Source organism: Osmerus mordax, chromosome 16 (genome assembly GCF_038355195.1).
Source record: "Osmerus mordax isolate fOsmMor3 chromosome 16, fOsmMor3.pri, whole genome shotgun sequence".
NCBI lineage: Eukaryota > Metazoa > Chordata > Actinopteri > Osmeriformes > Osmeridae > Osmerus > Osmerus mordax.
In genome coordinates, this window is record NC_090065.1 from 11296606 (window position 1) to 11318662 (window position 22057).

The window sequence follows — 22057 nt, forward strand, 5'->3', positions numbered from 1 at the left end:
TGATTGTTCATCATGGACATCATTTTCGGAACGTATTGCTGTTAATGTCAACACTAATAATGCTTTTTATTTATGGCGTGCTGTTTATTGTTGAAGCAATATCACAACGCTACACTGAAAGAAAAAAACCCTGTTTTATTAACTAAGAGCAGTAAATAGATAAATATACACATGCTCTGGAAGATAAACCACAATAAAAAAACTTGCAGATATTCAGGCAAAAGGTTTCACAGTGGAGGGACCCTAGGACATCAGGTTTGGTCTGGGGGTTTGAAAGAGGAAAATTGTCGGAAGTGGTGGAAGGGGTTGTGGGGTGCTTCATTTAGATGAGGATTTTGTTTTTAATCCTGCAGAAGACGGGAGCTAGAAGAGGGATGAGTCTGGGAGTTTTTAGCAGATCAGTTCTAAAATAGCAGTCTCTTTCACCAGGTAAAACACGTACCAACAAGAGATGTGTGGTATTCCTAGACTTAGAAAGGGAACAAAGCTCAGGATGTATACTGTACCATAACTTTATTTGTGTGAAACATCAAAAACAGTCAGTTTGGACATCAAACAGAATAGGCCACATGATCCCCACTGAAACTGCATAGTCAAGCTTATTATTGACAAAACAACCATGTTTGGTAACTACTGTACTCTAGACTCTAGAGCATCATGATGAATAAAAGAACAACATTGAAAAAAACATTTTCACCCCATCAAGAATTATTTTTTCTTTTACTCTCATTCAACAAAGGAACTCATTGTTTTGCCAGATCACTAACAACATATGACACTAAGACAAGACATGATAAACATCTGAATAGAGTTAGTAAAATATGTTAAGAAAACATTTGAATGTCTTATTGAGGATAAAAACATTTGAATATGTTAAAGTGATAACTTCAAACAATTGTGGCCAATCTAAACTAGAGTCAAATAATGAGCAAAACATTTTCACTTGGTTTTCAGAGAAATGAAAAAACAAGTCCTTGCCCGTGTCCATGGTGATTGCCAAACAACTCAGGCATACCTGCATTCCATTGCAAATAAGGCACCATGTCAAAAATATATCTTAGATTTAACTTGGTTAGATTAAAAATGACTTGATCCTCAATATATTATTGTAATATTTTTGACAATTCACCAATACTTACATTAATACCAACATAAAAAGCTCCCAAGACGTGCATACATATGTACATTTGTGGAATATTGTTCAAATCAAACTACTTAGCTTGCCCTGATACATTAGTTTTAAAATAAACTACAGAAACACATGTGTATTTTCCCTCTGGAGAGAAACTAGTTCACCATCAACTCAGATCTCACAGTAGATACTCAATTCCCAAAGCAGCTTTCATCACTCCAAATAGGCAGGGAATGGATAAAGGTATAGAACGTGTTTGGTTCTTGCCAATAATGTTAATAATTTGCCAATATTGTGCCACAACACAGCTTCCGTAATAACTCAAATAAAAAGAGGCACTGCTAGTTCTCCCCCTTGCTTTCAAAAGAATCTGAGAATTTAGTTTCGATATTAGGAGTCCTCATCTATGAATGGTATGTCCAGGTCATCAAAGCTCCGACTAGTCTTGATAGTGGACTGGTTGTTGGGGGTGGAAGAGGCTGAGAAGGGGTGAGTGAGTTCTCCCTGGCCAGAGACGATGCAGAGTGATTGGGTAACATCGGTGCGGTGCCTAGATTGGCTTCCAGATGTTGACCTCACCGTCTGGCCACCTGGCTTCCCAGTGAGCGCTCTCACTCTCTCTGCCAGGTCAGCAGGCTTAGAAGGGCACTCTGGCCTCTGGCCCGCCTGAAGTGGACTTACCCCTCCTACAACAGACACTACAGATTAGTACATTGGGTGATTTGATGAAGGAGGCTGGGTTGAGATGCAAGTCAAACCAAGCAAAACACACAAGAAACCACACAGTATTACAAATAGGCTACTGAAGGGAAGGCCAATGTTCTTCATTGTAAATAATTGACAGTACTATAAACCTCACTAACTGTATAGAAGACACACATGAACCATCACACACTTTTTCCAAATTGGGTAGTATTTGGTGAAACACTACCACTCATCTATTAAAAACAATTTCTGACAATAATTTTTCAAAATATTATCTGAAGAGGGCAGAGAACAGTAATCAGAACTGTACCATACCTCTCTACTGACCTTCCATGACTAAGCCCAGCAAGAGATCATCTGCCAAGCTCTCGGAGCTTCTGGACGACTCATAGTCCAGATTGTCGTCAGAGTTCTCCTGCTCCAACTCAGGCAGCCTCCAGACCAGCTCATCCCTGTGAACACATGAGAGCCGAAAGCCTCAACACCACAGATGCTAATGAAGATACATATAGTATGCTAATCAGGGGATTGTGCTGATGTTGGGCCGACATAACCTTGGGAAACAACAGTCTCTAGAGGAACGACACTCTACCAGGAATGCTAGAGTGGCACCACCAAGCACAAGCTGGTGGCACTTAGCTCTAGCTAACTAGAGGAACTTCTAACTGAAAGTGTTTTCTGAACAGCGGTGTCTTTCTAGTGTGAAGTGTTGCACTGTCAAGTGGCAGTTTCAAAAACGACAGAAGGACTTGACTGACTTCTCCTGCTTGATGGATCTGATCCTCTCAATGAGGGACGTCTCTGAGTCCACATGGGGCAGGGACAGCTCTGAAGAGGGCTTCTCCTGGATCTGAACACACAACAGGTAGAGGTCAACACACCAAACACAAGACCTTAGTGTAGACAGAGACATTCTTGATCTTGTTTTTTTCTTCTTCTTTCTCATATCTTTGTTCTACTTATACTAGCTAGCTACTCCACTGCTACAAATTTGGTGGCGCAGTGGGTTGGTTTTTAAACACAGGAGAAAAAGCGATGTCATATTTTGCTCGTGCTGTAGTTGACCGCTGGTGGGCCCACGCCTCACCGTGTTCTGTCTCTTCAGTCTGAGCTGGTTGACGGCCAGGTTCTCTGCGTACTCAAGTTCCTGGATCTCTTGCATCTTCTCATTGTAGCGCCTTAACTGTTCCAGTATCATGACCTCCACACACCTGGGATTCAAAACATGCTTTGAGCAAGGACACAACCTTTGTTCTCTCACATATCTTATTATTATTATTGGTGGCCACTTAAGTGTTTCTACCTTTTTATAGGCTCCCACATGTACCTAACTTGAAAACCCGTGGACGTAACCAAAAATAACTGGAAAATATGTAGGCTCCATCCTAATTCAAATGAAATCAAACTTTACACGTGTAGCCCTTTTTACACAGTTGCCCACAGGTCAGCACTGATAACCAACCAAGAAACAAGGAAAAACGAATAACGATAACCCCCTAATCATCATTTAATGTCAATAACCACATGCAAAAAGTGTGACGCTTGGTTCTGTAAACACGACGATCTCTGTTGGACCGTGTCAGAGGTTAGACTTACAAGGTGGTTTTGGACACGTCCTTCATGCCAAGGAAGGGGTCAGAGGCATCTGGTGAGCGCAGGATGCAGGGGGCAAAGACAATGGCCAGGGAGTTGGCAGACATGCGGTTGTTTGCCTCCTCTTTTGCCACTCTGCAATGAAAACTCAGTGAGCGTCTGACACTTCCCACGTGTCATATTAGTGTACTACTAGAATGTTCTAATTACATGCCATGTCCCATCCACGTATAATGAAACCTACACCCCTGTATGCTAACAAATACTATAGCAGGAGTGAAGTATGAATATGAGGAATAATTAGTAACAGGTCATCTGAAAAACTTTAAACTTGCATGTCAAATATAATGGATTGGCTAGACAACACTAAACAGTTGCACCCTAGAAGTAATATACCACTTGTAAAGAAGTACACATAGTTATGGCCAAAAGTATGTGAACGCCCCCACTAATTATTGACATGTGTTGTTTCAGCAACACCTGTTGCTCACCAGTGCAACAAATCCTGCACACAGCCATGGAATCTCCATACAGACAAAGCGTCTATATGCAAGCCTCACATCAACATGTGCAATGCCAAGCATTTATACAATTGGGTGCTTCAAACCTTTGTGGCAACATTTTGTGAAGGCCTACTTCTGTTTCATCATGGCTGTGCCCCTGTGCTGAATGCGGGGTCCATTAAGACATGCTTAGATGAGATTGGTGTGGAGGAGAGGCCTGCACAAAGTCCTGACCTCAACCCAATTAAACACCTATGAGATGATTTGGAACAATGGGATGTCCAACAAGCTCATATAGGTGCGATGGTCGGCTGTCCACATCCTTTTGTCCATATAGTGTATGTAACACAAGACTCCCTACCTGACAAGATGAAAGATGAGTCTTTCCAGAGTGTTGAAGTTAGCTGAGGGAAGTTCGTCCAGCTTTTGGTACACGGCTCTTATGCGTTCTGATTTCTCAGGCAACTCTGCACATAAAATTGTTCGTATATTTCCATAACATGATTTCCTGTATTTGAGCAGCCTGACTGCGAACAAGAGCCATCCGGACAGCTGATGTCATGGGCATCTCTTCCAGACATTTAGGACATAAACACAGGACTCACCCACAGCGTGCAGGAAGTCACCGTAAAGGGTGAAGGTCATGAGGGGGTCAGGCAGCTCTCGGAGCCAGCGTTTCACCAGCCCCGTGATGGTGTGGATTGGATAGTTATCCAGACACGCCCCCTTAGGATCTTAAGACAAAGAAGGGAAGAAAAACATCACCTTTAAATGATGAGCGTACCAAAGACGATTACGCATAAAGTCGGGAATAGTGCTCTCTCATTAAAGGAATTTAATTGAACCAAACAGCCGGAACATTCTCCAGCAGCCCTCCGTACCCGTCTCCAGTAGCTGATAGAGTTCCCTGGCCCGACAGGTGGAGCCTGACTTGCGGTAGATGCCCTCGGTGTACAGCCCGTTCATCTCCACGTGCTCCAGCATCATCTCCACCACCATGGGCACCGGGTTGGACTTGCTGGTCAGGGCGTACACCGGCACCCCGAAGTGAAGCAAGCCGTGGCTGCCATCGTTCTGCAACAGACCGACGAGAAAGAAATATTCACGTATTATATGACGTAACGACATATTATCATTGTTAACGTAGCCGGCCAAACATAGCTAGCATCACGTAATCATTGACGCAACTAGTTGACTCGGATCCTTCGTACGGTTAGGCCTGTAGGGTGTGTGTTCAGGGACGGTCCGAGCCTACCTTCTTCGCGCAGCGCGTGGAGCAATCGGTGATGATTTTGGCGAGGCACTTCTTGTGGCACACTAGTTTGCAAGCTTAACACAAGAGCAGAGGAGAAGAAGAACACGTGAAAGGGGCCGTTTGAATCCCGGCTCCCGTTTTCCTGAGCCTACGTCGTGCTGCGAAACAAAAGCTCCTGCTATATGAATGCATGCCGTTGACGTGTTTCCATGTGTACAAGACACTCACCGCTGCACATGCAGGCCTTCTCCATGCCCCAGATGTAAGAGCCACACAGGTCACAGGACTGCATGATGTTGACTTGGTAGGTGCTGAACATGTGATCCAGAGGACTGTCTGTCTGTAGAAGGACAATTCAACATTACAACTAGGGCTGCTAGAATCTGGACATTCCCCAAAAAGCTGCATGTGAAGGCCAACTCTCAGGTTAAACCTGATTGGTGGAAGGAAACCAGCTTGACTTACACACATGTCGTTTTTCCTCCTCTTCTTTGTCTTTTTTTTGGTCTGAAAGTTCATTAGAGATCAAGAAAGACAGTGGCTTCAATCATCAGACATCATTAAGTGAAGAAGAAAAAAAATCGAAGACTTACAAATATTTAAACACGCAACCATACCTTAACAGGCTCGACAGCCCCCTTCCTCTTGATTTCCCCGCGGATGAAGCCATCCAGTACAGACTGGAACAGGTTGACCACCAGCTGGACCTCGTTCATCTGCTTGGCTCCTGCCAGGCTGGTTACTTTGTTTTTATAGCCCATCATCAGCCCCTTATAGCCCATGTGTGGCTTCTGCTAGCCAGGGGAGAGGAGATGGGAGTTAGCCATCTGGACAAGAGCAACTGTCAACTCGTTAAGACTGGAACAATATCAACGCTTAACTTAAATTAAGAGAGTGTAAAAGTGTAGGGTTCTAGGGACAAACCCGGGCAGACAGGATGTGTTCAGCAGTCTCAGGTACTGAAAGAACACTCACAGAGACAGAGTACATGCTCTTGATGGTTTCTCTAAACTGCATGGTGGACACCAGGAAGATGTTCTCCGTGTCAGACAGCTCCTTGATCCTGCCGCGCAGCTCGTTCACCTGGGGGCAGAGACGGCCGACGCCCACTTAGTGTCGCTAAGGAACATGCAGTCACTACACTTTGAGGGATCCAGTTGTGAATATAGTAAACAGTCAAATATTTTTCAGCGACAATCTAGAGCCTAGGTCATAATGGATTAAAAAGAGTGTCCAAAAGGGTGATTAGTAAAGTGATATTATTCTCCTTTTTAAAGTGCATGAACACAATCCAGTCACAGTAATGTTGTCAGCAAGTGCAAGATAAAAGTCAACATGACTCCTGCTCTCAACTACACTGAATTATTTCAGTGAAGAACTGTCGGTTTCTCACAGGATTCTTGAACCTAATACTGACACGTTGGACAGTGGACTGATCGGAATCCTCCAATCAAGAGAAATGTGCTCACCTGGTTGCCCAGGAACTCGTCCAGGTGGCGAAGCTCGTTGACGTCTCTGATCTCCCTGTCCAGAGAGGCGTTCCAGTCCTCCGAGACGCGCGTGGCCCGGCTGATTCTGATGGACGGGTTCCGTCCCTGGCTAGACAGCCGGTAGGGCGTCTGGGTAGGAGAGGTGACTGTGGGTCGGAGGAGGATGAGGGGGGTGATCAGAGAGCCTGAAAAAAAACTTTTCTTTCTGTGTACTCACGTTCTCGAGGGGACATTCTTTAACGAGTGACATGTCAAGTGTTCTTTTAGGGTTCGCACTGTCATGAGCCACTAGATGGCAGCAAAGATGCAACTTTTTGTGGGTCCTGTTGGATTGATAGATTGATTTGAGATTTAATGGGAGGGGTGCGAAAGAGCCAACCTTTATCCAGCTGTGCCTTCTGGAGGGCCAGCTTCCCATCCTCCAGGTTCTGGGAGTCTCTTGGTGTCCGCCATTTCAGGATCTTACTGAGGAAGCCAGATCTGTGGCAGATAAAATGTGTTCACCAGTGTTAACCATTACCATTTTGTACAGTCCAGCAGTAACTCCAGTGCTGTCTCCTATTCAGGCAAGTGAGGCCGGGGAAATAATTAGAGGATACATCTGCCTTTTATACAATACATTATCTATTTCAACTGCACCCAATCATCCGGGCCATTGAAACGGCAGATACTTTACACTTTTCTCTTCTGATTTGATGGACAGAGATGCTTATATTGTCAAGTAGCTAAAGGAGATTTACTTCTCAGGGGTGGTCAGCTGGGATGTGGTAGAATTCCGATTGCTTGAGCTTGTGCTGAGCCTAGACCCATCCATGTCTGAAGATGGCTGGAAAAGACACAACAAACAGCATCGGTCAACATATCAAAAAACTGCGTATCAAATTGCAAATGGGTGGAGAACGTGGAATGTCTGCTGATGGGGAAAAAAAAAAAGAAGAAAGAAAATATTTTTCATGTCTAGAATCCCAAAGCTCCATATAAGAATCCCAAACAACACACCACCCTGCCAAAACAGCTGTCAACCATGTTCCCCTGCAGAAAGCCACACCCATCTCTCCTCTCACAGTTCTTCACTAACAGGACTTGTAGCACAGCTAGGCCCATGTGCACACAAGAAAAGCTTCCTTCCATCTCTTCCCTTCGCCAAATCACAGTTCTGACATGACTGGACTGGTGACAACTGAGCAGGGGAGCACATGTTTGAACCAAACCAGTCATGTTTTCAGCAGTTCATTCAAAGAGAGCAGAAAGGAAGAACCCACATGAACATTTAAAAGACCCAGATGAGACTGGACAGTTCCCATCCCTGGACAGACAGCATCATGCGAAGGGTCAGGGCCTGTCGGCCACATAAACTGTGACCTTTCTAGGTAATAAACATAGTGTGTCTGGGTCTGTAATGCTAAACGTACTCCATTTACATAAGCGCTGAATGACTCAATGATGCAACAATCATAATTTTTTAGGCTAATTAGTTTAAAATAAAAGAATCCACTATTTCCCAGATTTTGTTATTAAACTGTTTAAAAAACCCTACACCATATACAGTCTCCATATGAAGGCTACCAACTGAAAGAGAAACGGTCACATTAATAAACCTTTTGTCACACAAAAGATCAGAAACAAGCTGCCGTCCGGCCGGCCACCGTGCCGTGGACGGTCGGGGGTCACTGTCCCAGCTCTGTTTCTCACGGCCACATGCTGCGGAGCCCAAGCGCAGAGCAGCACCCTTCACATGCCTGGGCAGGAGTAGCGGTCCGAGTCTCCTTATACCTAAGCAAAGCCCTGCATGCATGCAGCGGGGGTGGCGACGTCCCAGAGTCTGGCCTGGCAGAGGCGATGGGCAGAGGCGATGGGCAGGGGAGGTACCTGGACCCAGCGTTTGCTGGGCCGGAGCTCTACGTGGGTCAGGCTGTCTGCCTGCTTGAGCACACAGGGGCTGATGGGGGGCAGGGGGAAGCTCCAGTACGCGCTCTCCATGGACCTCCCATAGTCATGGAGTCCAGTTATCAGCCCACTGCGGGCGTGGGCTAAGCGGCGCTTGTGTTTGGTCCGTTTGTAGCAGCGCACCCTGGCCTAGAGTGTGCGTGGGGTGAGGTGAAGCAATGAGACATGGAGGGGTCAGGGGTGGCTGACCTGCTTCCAATCTCCCCCATTCGTTACATGGGTTGATGGCACAGGGCGATTGCAGGATGACAGCACAACAAGGTCACATGACAGCTCTATTTAGGTTGTGTAACACAACACATGAGTAGTCTGCAACACTGTTTGACGATTAGGGGTTTTCAAGATTGCAGATAAGATTTACAGGTCATATAAAAGAATATCCATTGAGTCAAATAACCGGATGTTCTGTGAATGTACGTTCACTCTATGTCCTATCTGCAGATGTGAATTTTGAACAAACCTGCGGTGCATGGAGTGTTAGAGACACACAGTACCTCAGATGCAGGAGGGGGAGTGTCAGAATCAGAGGAGCTGGCATTGGTCAAGTTGTCTACCGACATGGACTTCCCTTTGTTCCTAGTAAACAGGGGGAGAAGTTCACAGTTAAATTACATTAAGCCATGGGACAGTAAACGAAGGCAATTCAGACACATTTGGAGGAGAGGTAAGAAAACAGTTGGCATTGAGGTGGAGGAGAAGGACAATGGCATACTTCAGCAAACTGTCGGTCCGCTGCGTCCTCAGCTGATTGGCCTCTGGACTGGAGTTGTTTGACGGCCCTCCATCGCCCCTTCGTTCCTTCCACTTCTCACCCTTCTCCTTGATGTCCTCTTTCCCTGTGTAGCGCTGGAGGGAGCCTGTGTTAGAGGGACTGGTGTCCCTGCTCGGCGTCTTGTCCAGGGGGAGGGAGAGAGGTCGGCTGAGGGGAGGTGGGGACCCTCTACCCTCTTGTCGCTCCCCGTCTTTAGTCCTCTGTACGGGCTGAGCCTTGCTGGCGGCGTCCTGGCCGTTGATGGTGCCTGGTTCCTGGCTCCTGTTGGGGCTGTGCTCCAAGCCTCGCTGCCTCCTCAGCTCCGCTCTCTCCAGGCTCCTCTGGCTGGAAGGCAGGGGCAAGGAAGGCCTCTCTCCATCACCCACGGGACTGTCCGGTTCCTCAGGGTTCTTCACATCACCAGTTCCTTTGTTCCCCTCTGGAGAACGCCTACAGAAAGACCCATGGAAAAAAATACAAATAAAAGGTCTGTACTTCTCAGAGAAGTTGTTCTGCATGCATTTGTCTTTACTTATAAACTACCTAGCCGACAGTCTAAAGAGTGGGGGGATATCCATATTCTAATGACCGTGGTGCTACATGGTGGTACAGTACCTCTGGCGCTCTGAGTTGTCTGCTTCACGATTGAGCATGTACTCCTTCCTCTTCAGGGAGGTGCGCCACGCAGCCTGGATCACAGTAGCAGCTTGGCACCTGTTCTCCTCACAGAACCCACGCCACATGTTCTACGACGAGAGGGAAGCAAGGGAGGAGAGTTCAGCAGCTACTGCTATGAATCGTCTATAGGCGTGACCTTGACTGTGGTGTTGTTGCTTGGGTAATGTATACCCCCTTAAGTTCTAATAAGTCAGTCGCAATACTATCAACAATGATCTCATTCAATGTCATCTTAGCTGACGTTGTTTAGACTTTCCAAAAGTTACCCGCGTCCAACCCAGTGTCCAACCCAGCCATTAGGATTTTCACCACAGAACCACACACCTTCCTAGTGTGAGCAAGGTAAAAAAAATGGTAGGGTCTACTGCCGCGACGTCGATACCTGTATGAGCATAGCTGCATCCTTCTTCTCCAGGAAGTGCTTCCTGATCAGACAGGTCCGGAACCAGCGCTGCAGAATCACAATGTTCTGCATCACCTTCTTGTTGAGGGTTTCCTGGAGCCAGCGTTTCTGATGCTCTTTGAGAAACACCTAGACAAGCACAGACCAGTCAGAAGGAACAGCCAGAAGGAACAGACAGAATAGTACATTTTGGGATTACAACATATATTCTACGCAAGGTTTACCTTGGTCTTTCCGATTTGGTAAGTGGTCTGTTCCAAGCCCATCTTCTGAAGAAAGCTGGATATGTCCTGGGGGGTAGCGCTAGCCTTCTTTGGCAGTAATACTTTAAACTTCTCCAGGAACTCCTTCATAACCCAGGGAAAAACAAAATCACGTTATTCCTCCAGTTTTTTTTTTGTACACTGGCACTTTTTTCCTTTGAATTTTAATCAGCAATACAAACGTCATCGGGAGTATAACCATGTCGGTGTCACGGTAATCCAGGGGCACTTTCAAACTCAATTAGCCCGATCATTAATCTGCGTGAAGCTTATGTTTCAGGGAGCAGAACGGCGTAGCGAGGGGGGCCCGGGGGCTGCTTGCCAGACGTAACACAGTAACCTACCTTGAAAGTGTACTTGGCTCCGTAGCCCGACTTCCTCATGCGCACCGTCTCCAGCATGCCGGTGTACCTCAGCTGCCTCCGCACCAGGCTCTCGTCAAAGTGCATCTCCTTCTGAGCACACACACACACACACAAGCAAACAACACGCTCGAAAATGAATTCAAATGCGACGCGATCTTTATTCGTCGACACAAAGGGGCTCCGCGGCTGCCACGCAGATATGAGCGTTTGAAAAAGGTCAGACTCCTTGCTACGGAGGGTAGACCAAAGAGCCCTACCTTCTCAGCGTTGGCACGGAGGCAGTGGATGAAGAAAGGCTCCGCTTTTCCCAGCGTCTCCAGCAGCTTGTTGAGGGACGCCTACGGAACACATCCAGATGAATACGTCGGCCCAACACACAGGCCCACGTGTTCCTTTCAGCCCTAGCCTGGCATGCTCCACAACTATTCCCTGCCGTCAACAAACCACGGACCTGAAACTGGGCACTGATGCTGGGGGGCTTCTTCTTCTGGTGAGGGTGGAGGAGAGCCTGGGTGGTGCGGTCGTGAATGGTGAGACCCATGATGTACTTGAGGGACTGGGAGTCCATTAGGTTCTGTGGAAGAAGCAACATCACATTACTGCCCCACAGAACAAAAACAAGCCCACGTCACAGGGGGAGAGTGGGAGATACTGTTCCCAGACACAGCAACAGAACGAGACGATCACTTTGGAGGGCTTGGTGGATAACGGTCCATTAAAACAAACCTTTGTGGAAAAACGGATGGAATCTATGTGGCCCATCTGATTTCGAGAGCTGCCATGACCTTACCTTAGGAATGAGCTGCTTTTGGCGACTGCCCTTGCTTTTCCTGTGGAAATGGAGGACAGAGAAATGGGTGATAATGGACTGAAGTGAATTAGAGAGGCAGTCAGGAGCGAGGCCCCTGCCAACAAACACACACACACACACAATCTCGCTGGACGACCGAGGCCGTGTTCCAGCTCCAGCCTGAGAGACTTACTTCCTCTTTTCATAGCTGGCGAAGACGTCTTCGAACACCTCAAGAGGAAGCTCGTCTGAGCGGTCGAAGGAGAAATCGAGCACAGAGGAGTTTGGGCTGGGCAAGCAAGGACAAAAAAACAAAAAAAAAAAACAAGACAGTTATTGGCAATACACATGACCTGCTTTACTGCCAACGATTATCCAAGTCTGTTTTAGTTTGTAATGAATTTGATGTCCGCACAGGTGATGACCTAACGGCAGAACGCTTCAGTGCACATAGGTATTGAGAAGGGGACTGTTGAGTGCGGTATCAGTGCCCCGTAGAGATGAACATGCAGCAATAGATCTTACCTCAACAACTCCAGACCGGAGCTTTTCTTTCTTAGTTTCCCCAGGGATACACGGGAGCTCAACCTTCTCACCCCTCCAGTGAACTGACCGGGGCCTCCTGCATCAGGCAATACACTGTCATCAATACGAACCCCTTTGTACTAAGTCCTACAACTCTATACCACATTCGTTTTTTTATATTGATCCAGGGAGGAAGGCTACCGGATCTTTCCCTGGCCCGCTGGCGTGCCACATCGTTGAAGGCGGCGAGGATGCGTATGGTGGCCCGCAGGATGCCCCAGCGGAACACGGCGGCGGGGTTGGAGCCGATCAGCTGACGCACGAAGGCCCGCTCGCTGCTGCGCAACAGCGACACGATGTCAGGCCGCATGTGGTCCGTGTTCTTCTCCCGGAAATCCTGAGACAGCGAGAGAGAGAGAGAGAGAGAGAGAGACAGACACAGACAGAGAGAGAGACAGAGAGAGAGACAGAGAGGAGTGTTTAAAGTTGAGAGGGGAGACATTTTGAAGAAAAAAGGTTTATACATATCAAATATCAAGGGATATTACATTTCACAAAGCAAGCATGCACAGACAGCCAATAGGAGCTTTCAACGTGCCTGTTACAGTCAACAAGGTCAGCTAGAGAAGGCTACCCCCCTCACTCCCCTGTACCTTAATCTGGTATTTGACCCTCCCAGCAAAGTGATGGATAACAAAAGCTGGCTCCATCACAGGTGTGGGCACAAACAATGGGCTGTTCTGATGCTGCTGCTTGAACTTGTTCAACAGGGTGTCGTTTGTGCCCTGGAGGAGGCTGGACAGGGGACAAAATACATTCCAAAGCATTCATGATATTTCCATTCAACATGCACTACAATATTCAACCTTGTCTACAGTATATATGAATCATTTGATCATTCATAACCAACACTGGAGACGTGTTCACAAGTCGAACTGGGAAACGAAGACAGTAAAGACCATGAAGACGCACTTGCTCTCTTCATCCAGCAGGTGAAAGAGCCCAGTAGGTTTCTTGCTGATCAGATGAACGCAGCTCATGTTGTCAGTGTAGTCTATGTTGTGCCAGGTGATGCCCTCTTTGCAGTACTCCTCCTGGGGGGGGGGGTAAAGGAACGTGCTGATGAGAACGCCAACTGTAACAACAGCTCTTCGTTGTGGACAAATAGGAGGGGTGTGTCAGGTGGGTGGGGGGAGGGGGGGGCTTAGCACCTGCTCAAGTTTGAAGATGTGCTGGTTGAAGTAATGCTGAAGCCTCTCGTTGGCATAGTTGATGCAGAACTGCTCGAAGCTGTTGGTCATGAAATCCTCAAAGCCAAATATATCCAGGATTCCGATGGACAGACACTGAAACCAAACCAGCAGACGTGCGTCACCTCACCACGCCCCTAAAAAGGTGAGCGTCCTGTTCTCTTGTCACACCTGTACCCAGGGTCACTGGACAGGAAAACGTCTCACATACACGTCCACTCTCTGACCCGGCTGTGGAAGAGGACTCACCGAGACGGACTCCTCCATGTCTCGCTTGTTGAGCAGAGCATGGTTGATGTGGAGGAGAATCCAGTCAAACAGAGCGCTGTACAAGGACTTGGCCATGGAATCCCTTGCCGTGGTGGCCTACGGGGACAGCGAAAAAAGGCCAGGGGATGGGTCAGAACTTGCTCGCGTGAAAAGCGAACAGGAAGTAAGAGACTGAACTAATCAGCTGGTAACGTAATTAATGATGGATGATGATGATGTGGAAATACAACAGGTGTGAGGAATCTCCACCTCCTTGAGTGAGTAAGGTAGGACCAGCGTGACCTTGGCCGTGGTCGATTTCCTCTTGGTCAAAGCCTCCACCAACAGCTGCTTTTTGACCTGGAAGACAATTTAAAAAAAGGCTTCTTTTGGAAAACAAGTCTGGGGTAACATACCGTGGCACAAACTTCAACACGATGATACACCCCTGCTACAATGCAGAACAAACAAAGAAATCTCTCCTCTTCAGCTTGGTTCAGTTATTTTGAAAAATCACAAATGGAAAATGCTCTGCACCGAACCCAGAAGCAGATCATTGAGATGCCTTTATAAATAGCACGTACGTAGACAGATATGTACAAAAACAGATCTAGATTTGTAAATGAGTGTAACAGTGCTAAACAGAGCTGCTGGACTTACCGTGAGCAAGTCAGACAGGGTTGACAGGACGTTGGCAGGGCCTGCCTCTAGCACCTGTCCCTCCTCAGACAGTGTGTAGGTAATGTTGCCCAGGTAGAGAATGGCAGAGAGCACTGAGAAGATCCTGTACATGCACACATAACAACACAGCTGAATTACCTACAGTAAATAGCATGAGGGAGGGCTCGACAAGAACGATGGCCCGCTGGCCCGGGGCCAGTAAAAAGTAACATTGGGACAGTTAAACTAGCAACTCACTGGTCGGATCGGGCCACTGCAAAGCATTGATATTTTTTTTACTCAACCCTAAAAAAAAACCTTTTTTAAACTTAACATCCTGCATATGTTTTGCTATCTTCTAAATGCATAAATAACTTTGCAGCTTGTGGCACGCACCGTTGGCCAATCAAGAGTTGAGTAGTGAGTGACGAGTGGTTGATAGAATTTAAACTGATTGGAGGAGCAGCCTGTCTGTAGAAATGCTATGGAAGCTTTTATATATTAGCATTGAGGGACCAGAGGTTTCACAGTTTAAGCCAGACAGATATACTCTGATGGCTGTCAGCAGGGGAGAGAGAACATCATGTTTGAGGTTAAAAGTAAATAGTTTAGCTGACTATTACCTTTTTATTTCTTTTTATATAGGATGTGTTTAATAAATGGTTAAACATGTTAATAGACCAACTTAGTCTTTGGTTTTGTTGTAACAATGATAAATTACAACTTTTGGAGGGGGGGGGGGGGGGGGGGGGGGGGGGGGGGGAGTAGACAAATTGTCTTGGAGCCAGTAAGTTTCAAACCCACTGGTTCAAGAACTCCACTGGCTGGAGAACCCTGGATCAGGTGAGAGGCTCGGTACAGCCCTACTGCGCCTGTCGGGCCCTGAGGCACGCAGGGCCTGTCTGAGATAAGAACTGCATTCCTGCCCTGCTGGGACTGACTTGTTCCAACCTGCTGCTGTCCCCAAACAGCGAGGAGGAATTCTTGGAAATTCCATTATACAAGTAATTCCTTTAAACAAGTAGACTTTAGGCTGATGAATGTATTTTGATGATAAGAAATGGACATGTATCTGGTTTTGATCATTCCAAGTTTTAGTTGGTGTCTGATCAATGAATGTAAAAAACAGGATATAGATTCAAAATTGTGTACGTTGTACACGGTTGTATTTCGTAAATGCTTTGCTTAGCTCACTCGCTTAGATACTTTAATCGGATTATGTTGACTTCTATTAAGTAAAGTTTTTGACATTTACATAGAATAACTCACTTTGGTTTCATTTAGTTTAATAACAGCTTGACTGCAATGTTTTCAGGCACAGCAAGGATTGAGTAAGAAGGACTAACTATACGTAATGCACTTCCCCTCTGACCTAGAGGAAACCCTGACCTCTTGTCCTTTCACCCATATCCACACCTACCAACAGCAACACCAACCAGCTTACAAGGGAAATCAGAAAAATCTACTTACATTTGGTGATTTCATGCCTACTCCTAAAACACTATGTTAATTTGTCTCGGGGGTATGGTTACAGTATGACATTGCAGGAATTGATGACAACCGGGCAGGTAACATACATGTATGAGGTACTGTAGAGCATGAAGGATCCTTCACTGACTCTTTTTCCTGATCAGACATGTACTGTACATACTTTGGACTGTATACATATTCTCACATACTGTGGATTGTATACATATTCTGTACATTGTATACATATTCTGTACATACTGTAGATTGTATACATATTCTGTACATACTGTAGATTGTATACATATTCTGTACATACTGTAGATTGTATACATATTCTGTACATACTGTGTTTTGGTAGCCGGCAGGAAGCCAACCATCTCCATAGCTTGATGGAGCCTTTTGTACTCATGCCTGAAATCCTCTTCATCTTCCAGATCAAAGTTCTCCTATATAATGACAAAGACACAAGCACACACATTGTGTATTATAGCACATTATGCAGCATCTTGTGCATGCTTCACAGCAAAACCATTGTTGCTAGATCACCATACAATGTTATACATTATACAAAAACAGGCGTGTCCATGTGTGTCAGTGCACAAGGGATCACCTGATTGAGGTAGAGGTAGTCTTTGGGCTGTAATAGTCGAAGCTCCTTCTGTTCCTCCTTGGCCGCTCCCACCAGCAGATAGTAGAACACATGGTAGTTCCTGGAGGGGTCAGAGGTCACACAGACATCAGGCTAATCAGAGCAAGAGTTACTCATAAGAGTCATTCTGTATGACCGCAATAAAAAATGTTTTTTAAAGAAAACATGCTTTGAGGTTCTGACGGATTTGCTTTACGAGTTCACTGTCTTCAAGAGGCATGGCAGCATTACAATGGACATGTTCATACCTCTCACTCTTATCTCGGAATACCAGGCGACACTTTTCCAGCAGGTACTTCTCTATAACCGCCCTGTATACGAGACAAGCAAACTGTCAATATCATCAAATGGGATAGAAGGTCAGATTAGGAAGCTCCCAAAACGTCCAGAGAATGTGTGGGACCAAAACCGTAACAGAAACCAAGGTAAAACAAATAAAGATAAAAGGGACTTTCATGGCCGTCAGAGAAAGCCGCACACATCAAACCCTCGTGTTCAATTGGTAAGCTTTAAATCATACTTGGTTTGAGCAGGAAAAACTGGTTTTCAATAACGAATACATCATTAGTTGAACAAAAAGAACCTCTAAGCACTTTGGCTGTGGCTTTGTCTTAGTGTTACTACTGTCAGCAACAGGAGGCGTTGCTTTTGGTGGGTATGTGCCTGAATGTAGGCCGTGACTCACCCCCTCACTACACCACTCTCCAGATAGTTGACTTGGATAAACTTTCCAAAGCGGCTGGAGTTGTTGTTCTGCGCAGTCTTGGCATTGCCAAAAGCCTGTTGAGAAAAGATACACAGGTGTTTTACTGTTAAATAAACTGGTGCCGTGCAATGAGGGACTTGTCATTGCAAGAAAATTCCCATTAGGCTTGGTCTGATTACATAAACATGGAGGATATGTTTAGTGCAGACCATAAAACGAAGTAGGTCACAAGGAACACCTCATGTATACTTCACACTGTCCAATGTCAATTCAACCACTGCAGTTAGGTACTGTATAGCTTCCTCATCGTGATGTAGTTGAGGGTAATGCATGTGTTCTGCTCTGAAACATACACATGATGCCACTAGTGTTCTTGGAAGAACTCTCAATGGGAAACTCACGCATGAACTGAAAACTGGCACACTTATATAGGAATCTACCCCCTCAACAGTCACTATGTCATACCTTTTATAAGACTCAAGTTTCACTGACAACCATTTTGTTTTGTGTGTAGGAATGACACCGGGACATCCCTGCAGTTTGATTGGCCGGGATGGTGTGTTGGAGGATCCTGCCATAAATTCCTGTCTTGACAGGCCAAGGCTGTGTTTACACCTGGCTTCAAACCAGGCATGGCTCTTTCCCAATCTATGACCGTTAATTACAAAGAGTTTCACGTCAAACTCGTTTTCTTTCTCGACCCAAAGCGCTAAAGTTATGCAGGGCTCCAGACACAGGATTCTGATCCAACTGTACCCTCTACATAAACAGACAAAGGCTCTGCCTAATAAGTGTGGCATTCTACTTTCCACCCCGTCCGTTTCCCCAGTGTCAGCCGGTTGAACAGAGAGGGAGACGAGAGAGGGAAAGAGAGAGGGACGAGAGACACAAAGGTAGCTGGAAGGTTAGGTAGAAGAAGTGGGAAAGCCAGATAAAACGCACACGTGTGATTTGACGGGCCTGCGCGGTAGGTGGGGGGGATTTCCAGACGACCTGACCCAGCCTGTCTTGACACGTTCTCATTTCTCCATCCCTCTCTTCCTGTCTGTCACTGGAAGCCAACACCCTTGTCCTCTATATTTCCTTATGGGGCCTTTGAGCCGCTGCTGCTCACAGCACACAACCCCTACCTACCTTCCTCTCCACGGCAGGGGCCATAGTCTCCGTTGTTTTCTCGGGACAGTTAACAATTCCTACCAATGCCTTCTAAACTGATAACATGGCGGACTGCACACATCAAGAGTAATCAGTTCCCTATTGAGGAACTTGAACTTTGCTATTTTCTGTTCTGGATTCTGGTTTGACATGGAATTGTGCAATATGCTGAAATGAAGGATGACACTGACATCAGCTAACTTGGCAAACAGGGACTATTAATATATTTTTTTTTTTTAACTGTATGCCTTTTACTGACTGTTTTTCCTACGGAGATCATGTCGTTTAGAAGTACACATCATAATAATGACAGGAAATTGATGAACACTGGAATGTCATTAACCTTTCATAGGGGTTTCTCTGTTGGAAAGGAGACATTCTTGTGTAGAGTTAACATTAGCCTAATGGCTTGTTGATTTCGCAACCCATCAGTAGCACCAGAGGCAAATCACTTTGGCACAAGCTCTCAATACCCATTTCCTATTCAATTAGGTTGAAAAATCAATTTGAACCAACACACAAAACATACCTCTCAGCTCCAACTAAAGATACATCTAAGCCAGGGACTGGCAATGAAAGGTATGCATGGGATGGAAAGAGAGACCAGGGGAGGGTAGACAGAGTGAATAGCTGTTTTTAAACCTTAGAGAAACCTGTTGGGCCTGTTTAGAGAGACGCAGTGGGAAAAGGAATCCAGCAGGCAGTGCCTTCAGGAATGGGTGTGTTAGGTGTTCAATAGAACAGTCCTTTGAGTCCTGTGCGTATGCAAAGGGTTATCAATAACACTGACAAACAAGAAATGTATGGATATAATTTACATAAAATCAACCACTAACTATAATTGTAAAAAAATAAATAATAATAATAATATGGTGTACCTGTGTAGAAAACAAACACCTGTCTTAAGAGCTGTCATTTACAAATGTAAAGTGACATGGATGGTTCCCTTTGCAATCATGGGATCAAGCCATATCATTGGCAAGGAAAGGTGTTATTAGATTACCTTTATTTAGAAAATAAAGACAATATTTTCAAGGTTTGTTTCCCTTTAACACCAGAGCACTACAAATACTGGTAGACACAGCACTGACAGGAACAAAGTTGGTAGAGTGCATAGCCTGGTTATCCCTTTTCCTTTCCCTGACAAAACACAGCTAGCGAATCAGGTGTTTGTCCTAAATGTGACAACTAAAGATCAAAATAGGCCTTGCTCAATGTGTTACATGATCAATCCGTTCCGTGGTCATGGTGGGTTCAGGGTGTGCTTTGAGTTATAAGTAAATAGTGCTACTCAGCAGTAGCACTATTTACTTGCTTTTGTTTGTTTCCTGTCTGAGTGTGGTGTCTACCTCCTTGATGGATATATGGTAGTGTCTGCAGCACGTAATTTCTTCTCAGAAAGAAATTTGATTGCTTTTCCGTTTTCCTCCTTTCTATGTGAGTGCATTTGTGTTTCATACATGTTTCTGAGCTATACCTCGTCTTAAGACTCATCCCTTCATTAGAAATCTTCTTTCAGGAGAGACACATACAGTAACAGCAGCTACAGTGATGTGTCCCCATTTAGATCCTCGAGCAACAATGCAGGAGCATTATCAACTCTGACGCTCCACACGCAGTCTCGACCCACGAGACAACACTTTCAATACCGTCTTCCTGTTCCTCAAAACCATCCCAAGTGACACTCGTTAAGTAGGAACCACACTAACCAACTTTCACTACGTCCGCCTTTACTGTCGCTCATTTGGAGCTGTGTTTGTATGTGGCGTGACAGTAAGTGGCTACCCTCCCATCGAGGACCTACCTCAAGCACAGGGCCTGCCCCCAGAATGGTGCGTTCTGCCCCGCTGCTGAAGCCCTTCTGGCTGAGGGCGGTCAGGCAGTGGATCAGGAAGTTGGTGCTCTGGGTCTTTCCTGAGCCACTCTCCCCGGATATGACGATACACTGGTTAACCTGCTTCTTCAGCATGGCGTGGAAGGCCACATCCGCCACGGCAAAGATGTGAGGTCTCAACCTCCCCAGCGGCTGGTTTTCATACATCTTGACGTACTTGGGGTTGTAGATGGGCAGGAACTTGAACGGGTTAATGGCGATGAGGATCCCACTGGCGTAGGTGTAGATTTGCCGTTTGTAGAAGCGCTGGCGCAGAGAGTCCAGAATACTGTCCTCGGTCAGGACGGAGAGGTTACATAAGTCGTCGGTGTCCTCGCCCTGTAACGCCTGGTCAGTCTGTTGTACCTGATAAGCTCTTCTTTGATTTGTATCATCTCCCTTCTGGAGGATGAAGAAGTAGCCCTGGCTCTGAGGGTGCTGCTTCTGAAACCTGGGAGGCCAAAGAAGGACTCTCTCCACAGGCAGCTCCCTGGGCTCCAGGGCCCTGGTCTCCCCTCCTTCCCTCTGGACCTCCAGGAGGGAGTATGGCCGGCTCATATCCAAGCCCAGGGTGGCCCCAGCATTCTGGATGACACGGGCTGCAGTGACCCCAGCGCTCACTTGGAGGGTGCAACATGATGCGATGTCCTCCTGGCTCAGCCTGGGGTAGATCTGGAGCATGAATGCCTGTCCATCCTGATCGGCTGCTCCCTCAGCTAGAGTGACGCTCATACTGACACGTCCCGGGACCCCTCCACATACCTTCACACACCCCAACTCAACATGTACACAATGCTGGAAGGGCAAAGACACATGCATCAGATGACATGAGATTGAAGACATTGGGATAAGAGAATAGTTGAAATTGTATCGTTAGATTTTACAATCCCTTTTTTATTCACTGAAATTAGACCAACTAGTTTGCTGAAAGGTTCATGGAATAACTCAATTACAGTCCATACCCCGTGTAAGATATGTGTCACACATAAAGCTCCCAAAAGGAGGGCTAAAGGAGAGCTTAAAATTATCCCAGCAAACAATAAGATAAGCATGTGCATACTTGTCCTGGCTTCAGTAACTATTGTACCAACAAGTGACACAAATGGAGTGATATGGTTAAATTCTACTTTAATCATCTATAATATATTAACCTTTGCACTTAAGTAACCTTTGCAAAGTTACTTAAGTGGTCGAAAACCTTACCTTTTTATTCGGGCTGTGTAGAGAAAAACATTGTTGACAAATAAAACTCTGTTTTTAACCGGTCTCCCAAAACACGTTCAGATCAAATAATCACCTGCGTGGTACCGAAAGGTGTTAAATGTATGTCATTTAATTTAAACGAAAGCAAAATTATTCGCAGAGTGCGAATTTGTCGGTCAGGTTCATGTCTTACCTACAATTGACTGCGAGGATGTATTTTTGCTTGTCGAATTGCTACTTCCTAGATTTTTCCACGCGGTTTTGTCAGAGCTGGCGTCGCCTACAGATGCGTACAGCAGTTTTCCCTTTGAACAGTAATTGACTAAATACATTTCAAATATGTAGATAAGTTATAATATAAACCAATATATATTCATTTTTTCAACTTTAAAGACAGAATTGTTGTTTCACATGCCTACTGCATCGCCGATGTAATCTTAGA

At 45.9% G+C, this 22057-nt stretch overlaps 1 protein-coding gene across 3 annotated transcripts; it reads right to left on the bottom strand.

The window, feature by feature from the left end:
- Positions 1 to 155: 155 nt before the first annotated feature.
- Positions 156 to 22057, bottom strand: myo9b (myosin IXb). Of its 3 annotated transcripts, XM_067252770.1 has the most exons (42): positions 21809 to 22057; positions 21616 to 21709; positions 20344 to 21207; positions 17364 to 17458; positions 16927 to 16989; positions 16640 to 16739; positions 16375 to 16475; positions 14560 to 14683; positions 14170 to 14259; positions 13900 to 14016; positions 13612 to 13746; positions 13373 to 13494; positions 13054 to 13195; positions 12602 to 12797; positions 12401 to 12497; positions 12069 to 12164; positions 11876 to 11915; positions 11537 to 11659; positions 11343 to 11423; positions 11065 to 11175; positions 10682 to 10804; positions 10437 to 10586; positions 9992 to 10122; positions 9338 to 9826; positions 9120 to 9201; positions 8548 to 8754; positions 7419 to 7504; positions 7058 to 7158; positions 6658 to 6824; positions 6164 to 6271; positions 5806 to 5979; positions 5654 to 5695; positions 5417 to 5528; positions 5189 to 5262; positions 4815 to 5007; positions 4539 to 4667; positions 4295 to 4400; positions 3434 to 3565; positions 2925 to 3048; positions 2596 to 2687; positions 2165 to 2289; positions 156 to 1818 (listed from the first exon to the last, which is right to left on the bottom strand). In XM_067252770.1, the coding sequence occupies exons 3-42, from the start codon at positions 21142 to 21144 to the stop codon at positions 1523 to 1525; spliced, it is 5877 nt and encodes a 1958-aa protein (XP_067108871.1). In that variant the 5' UTR covers positions 21145 to 21207; positions 21616 to 21709; positions 21809 to 22057; the 3' UTR covers positions 156 to 1522. The 3 variants fall into 3 exon arrangements, with proteins under 3 accessions (XP_067108871.1, XP_067108870.1, XP_067108872.1); XM_067252769.1 differs by having other exon boundaries at positions 21616 to 22057; XM_067252771.1 differs by having other exon boundaries at positions 1679 to 1818; positions 2153 to 2289; positions 21616 to 22057.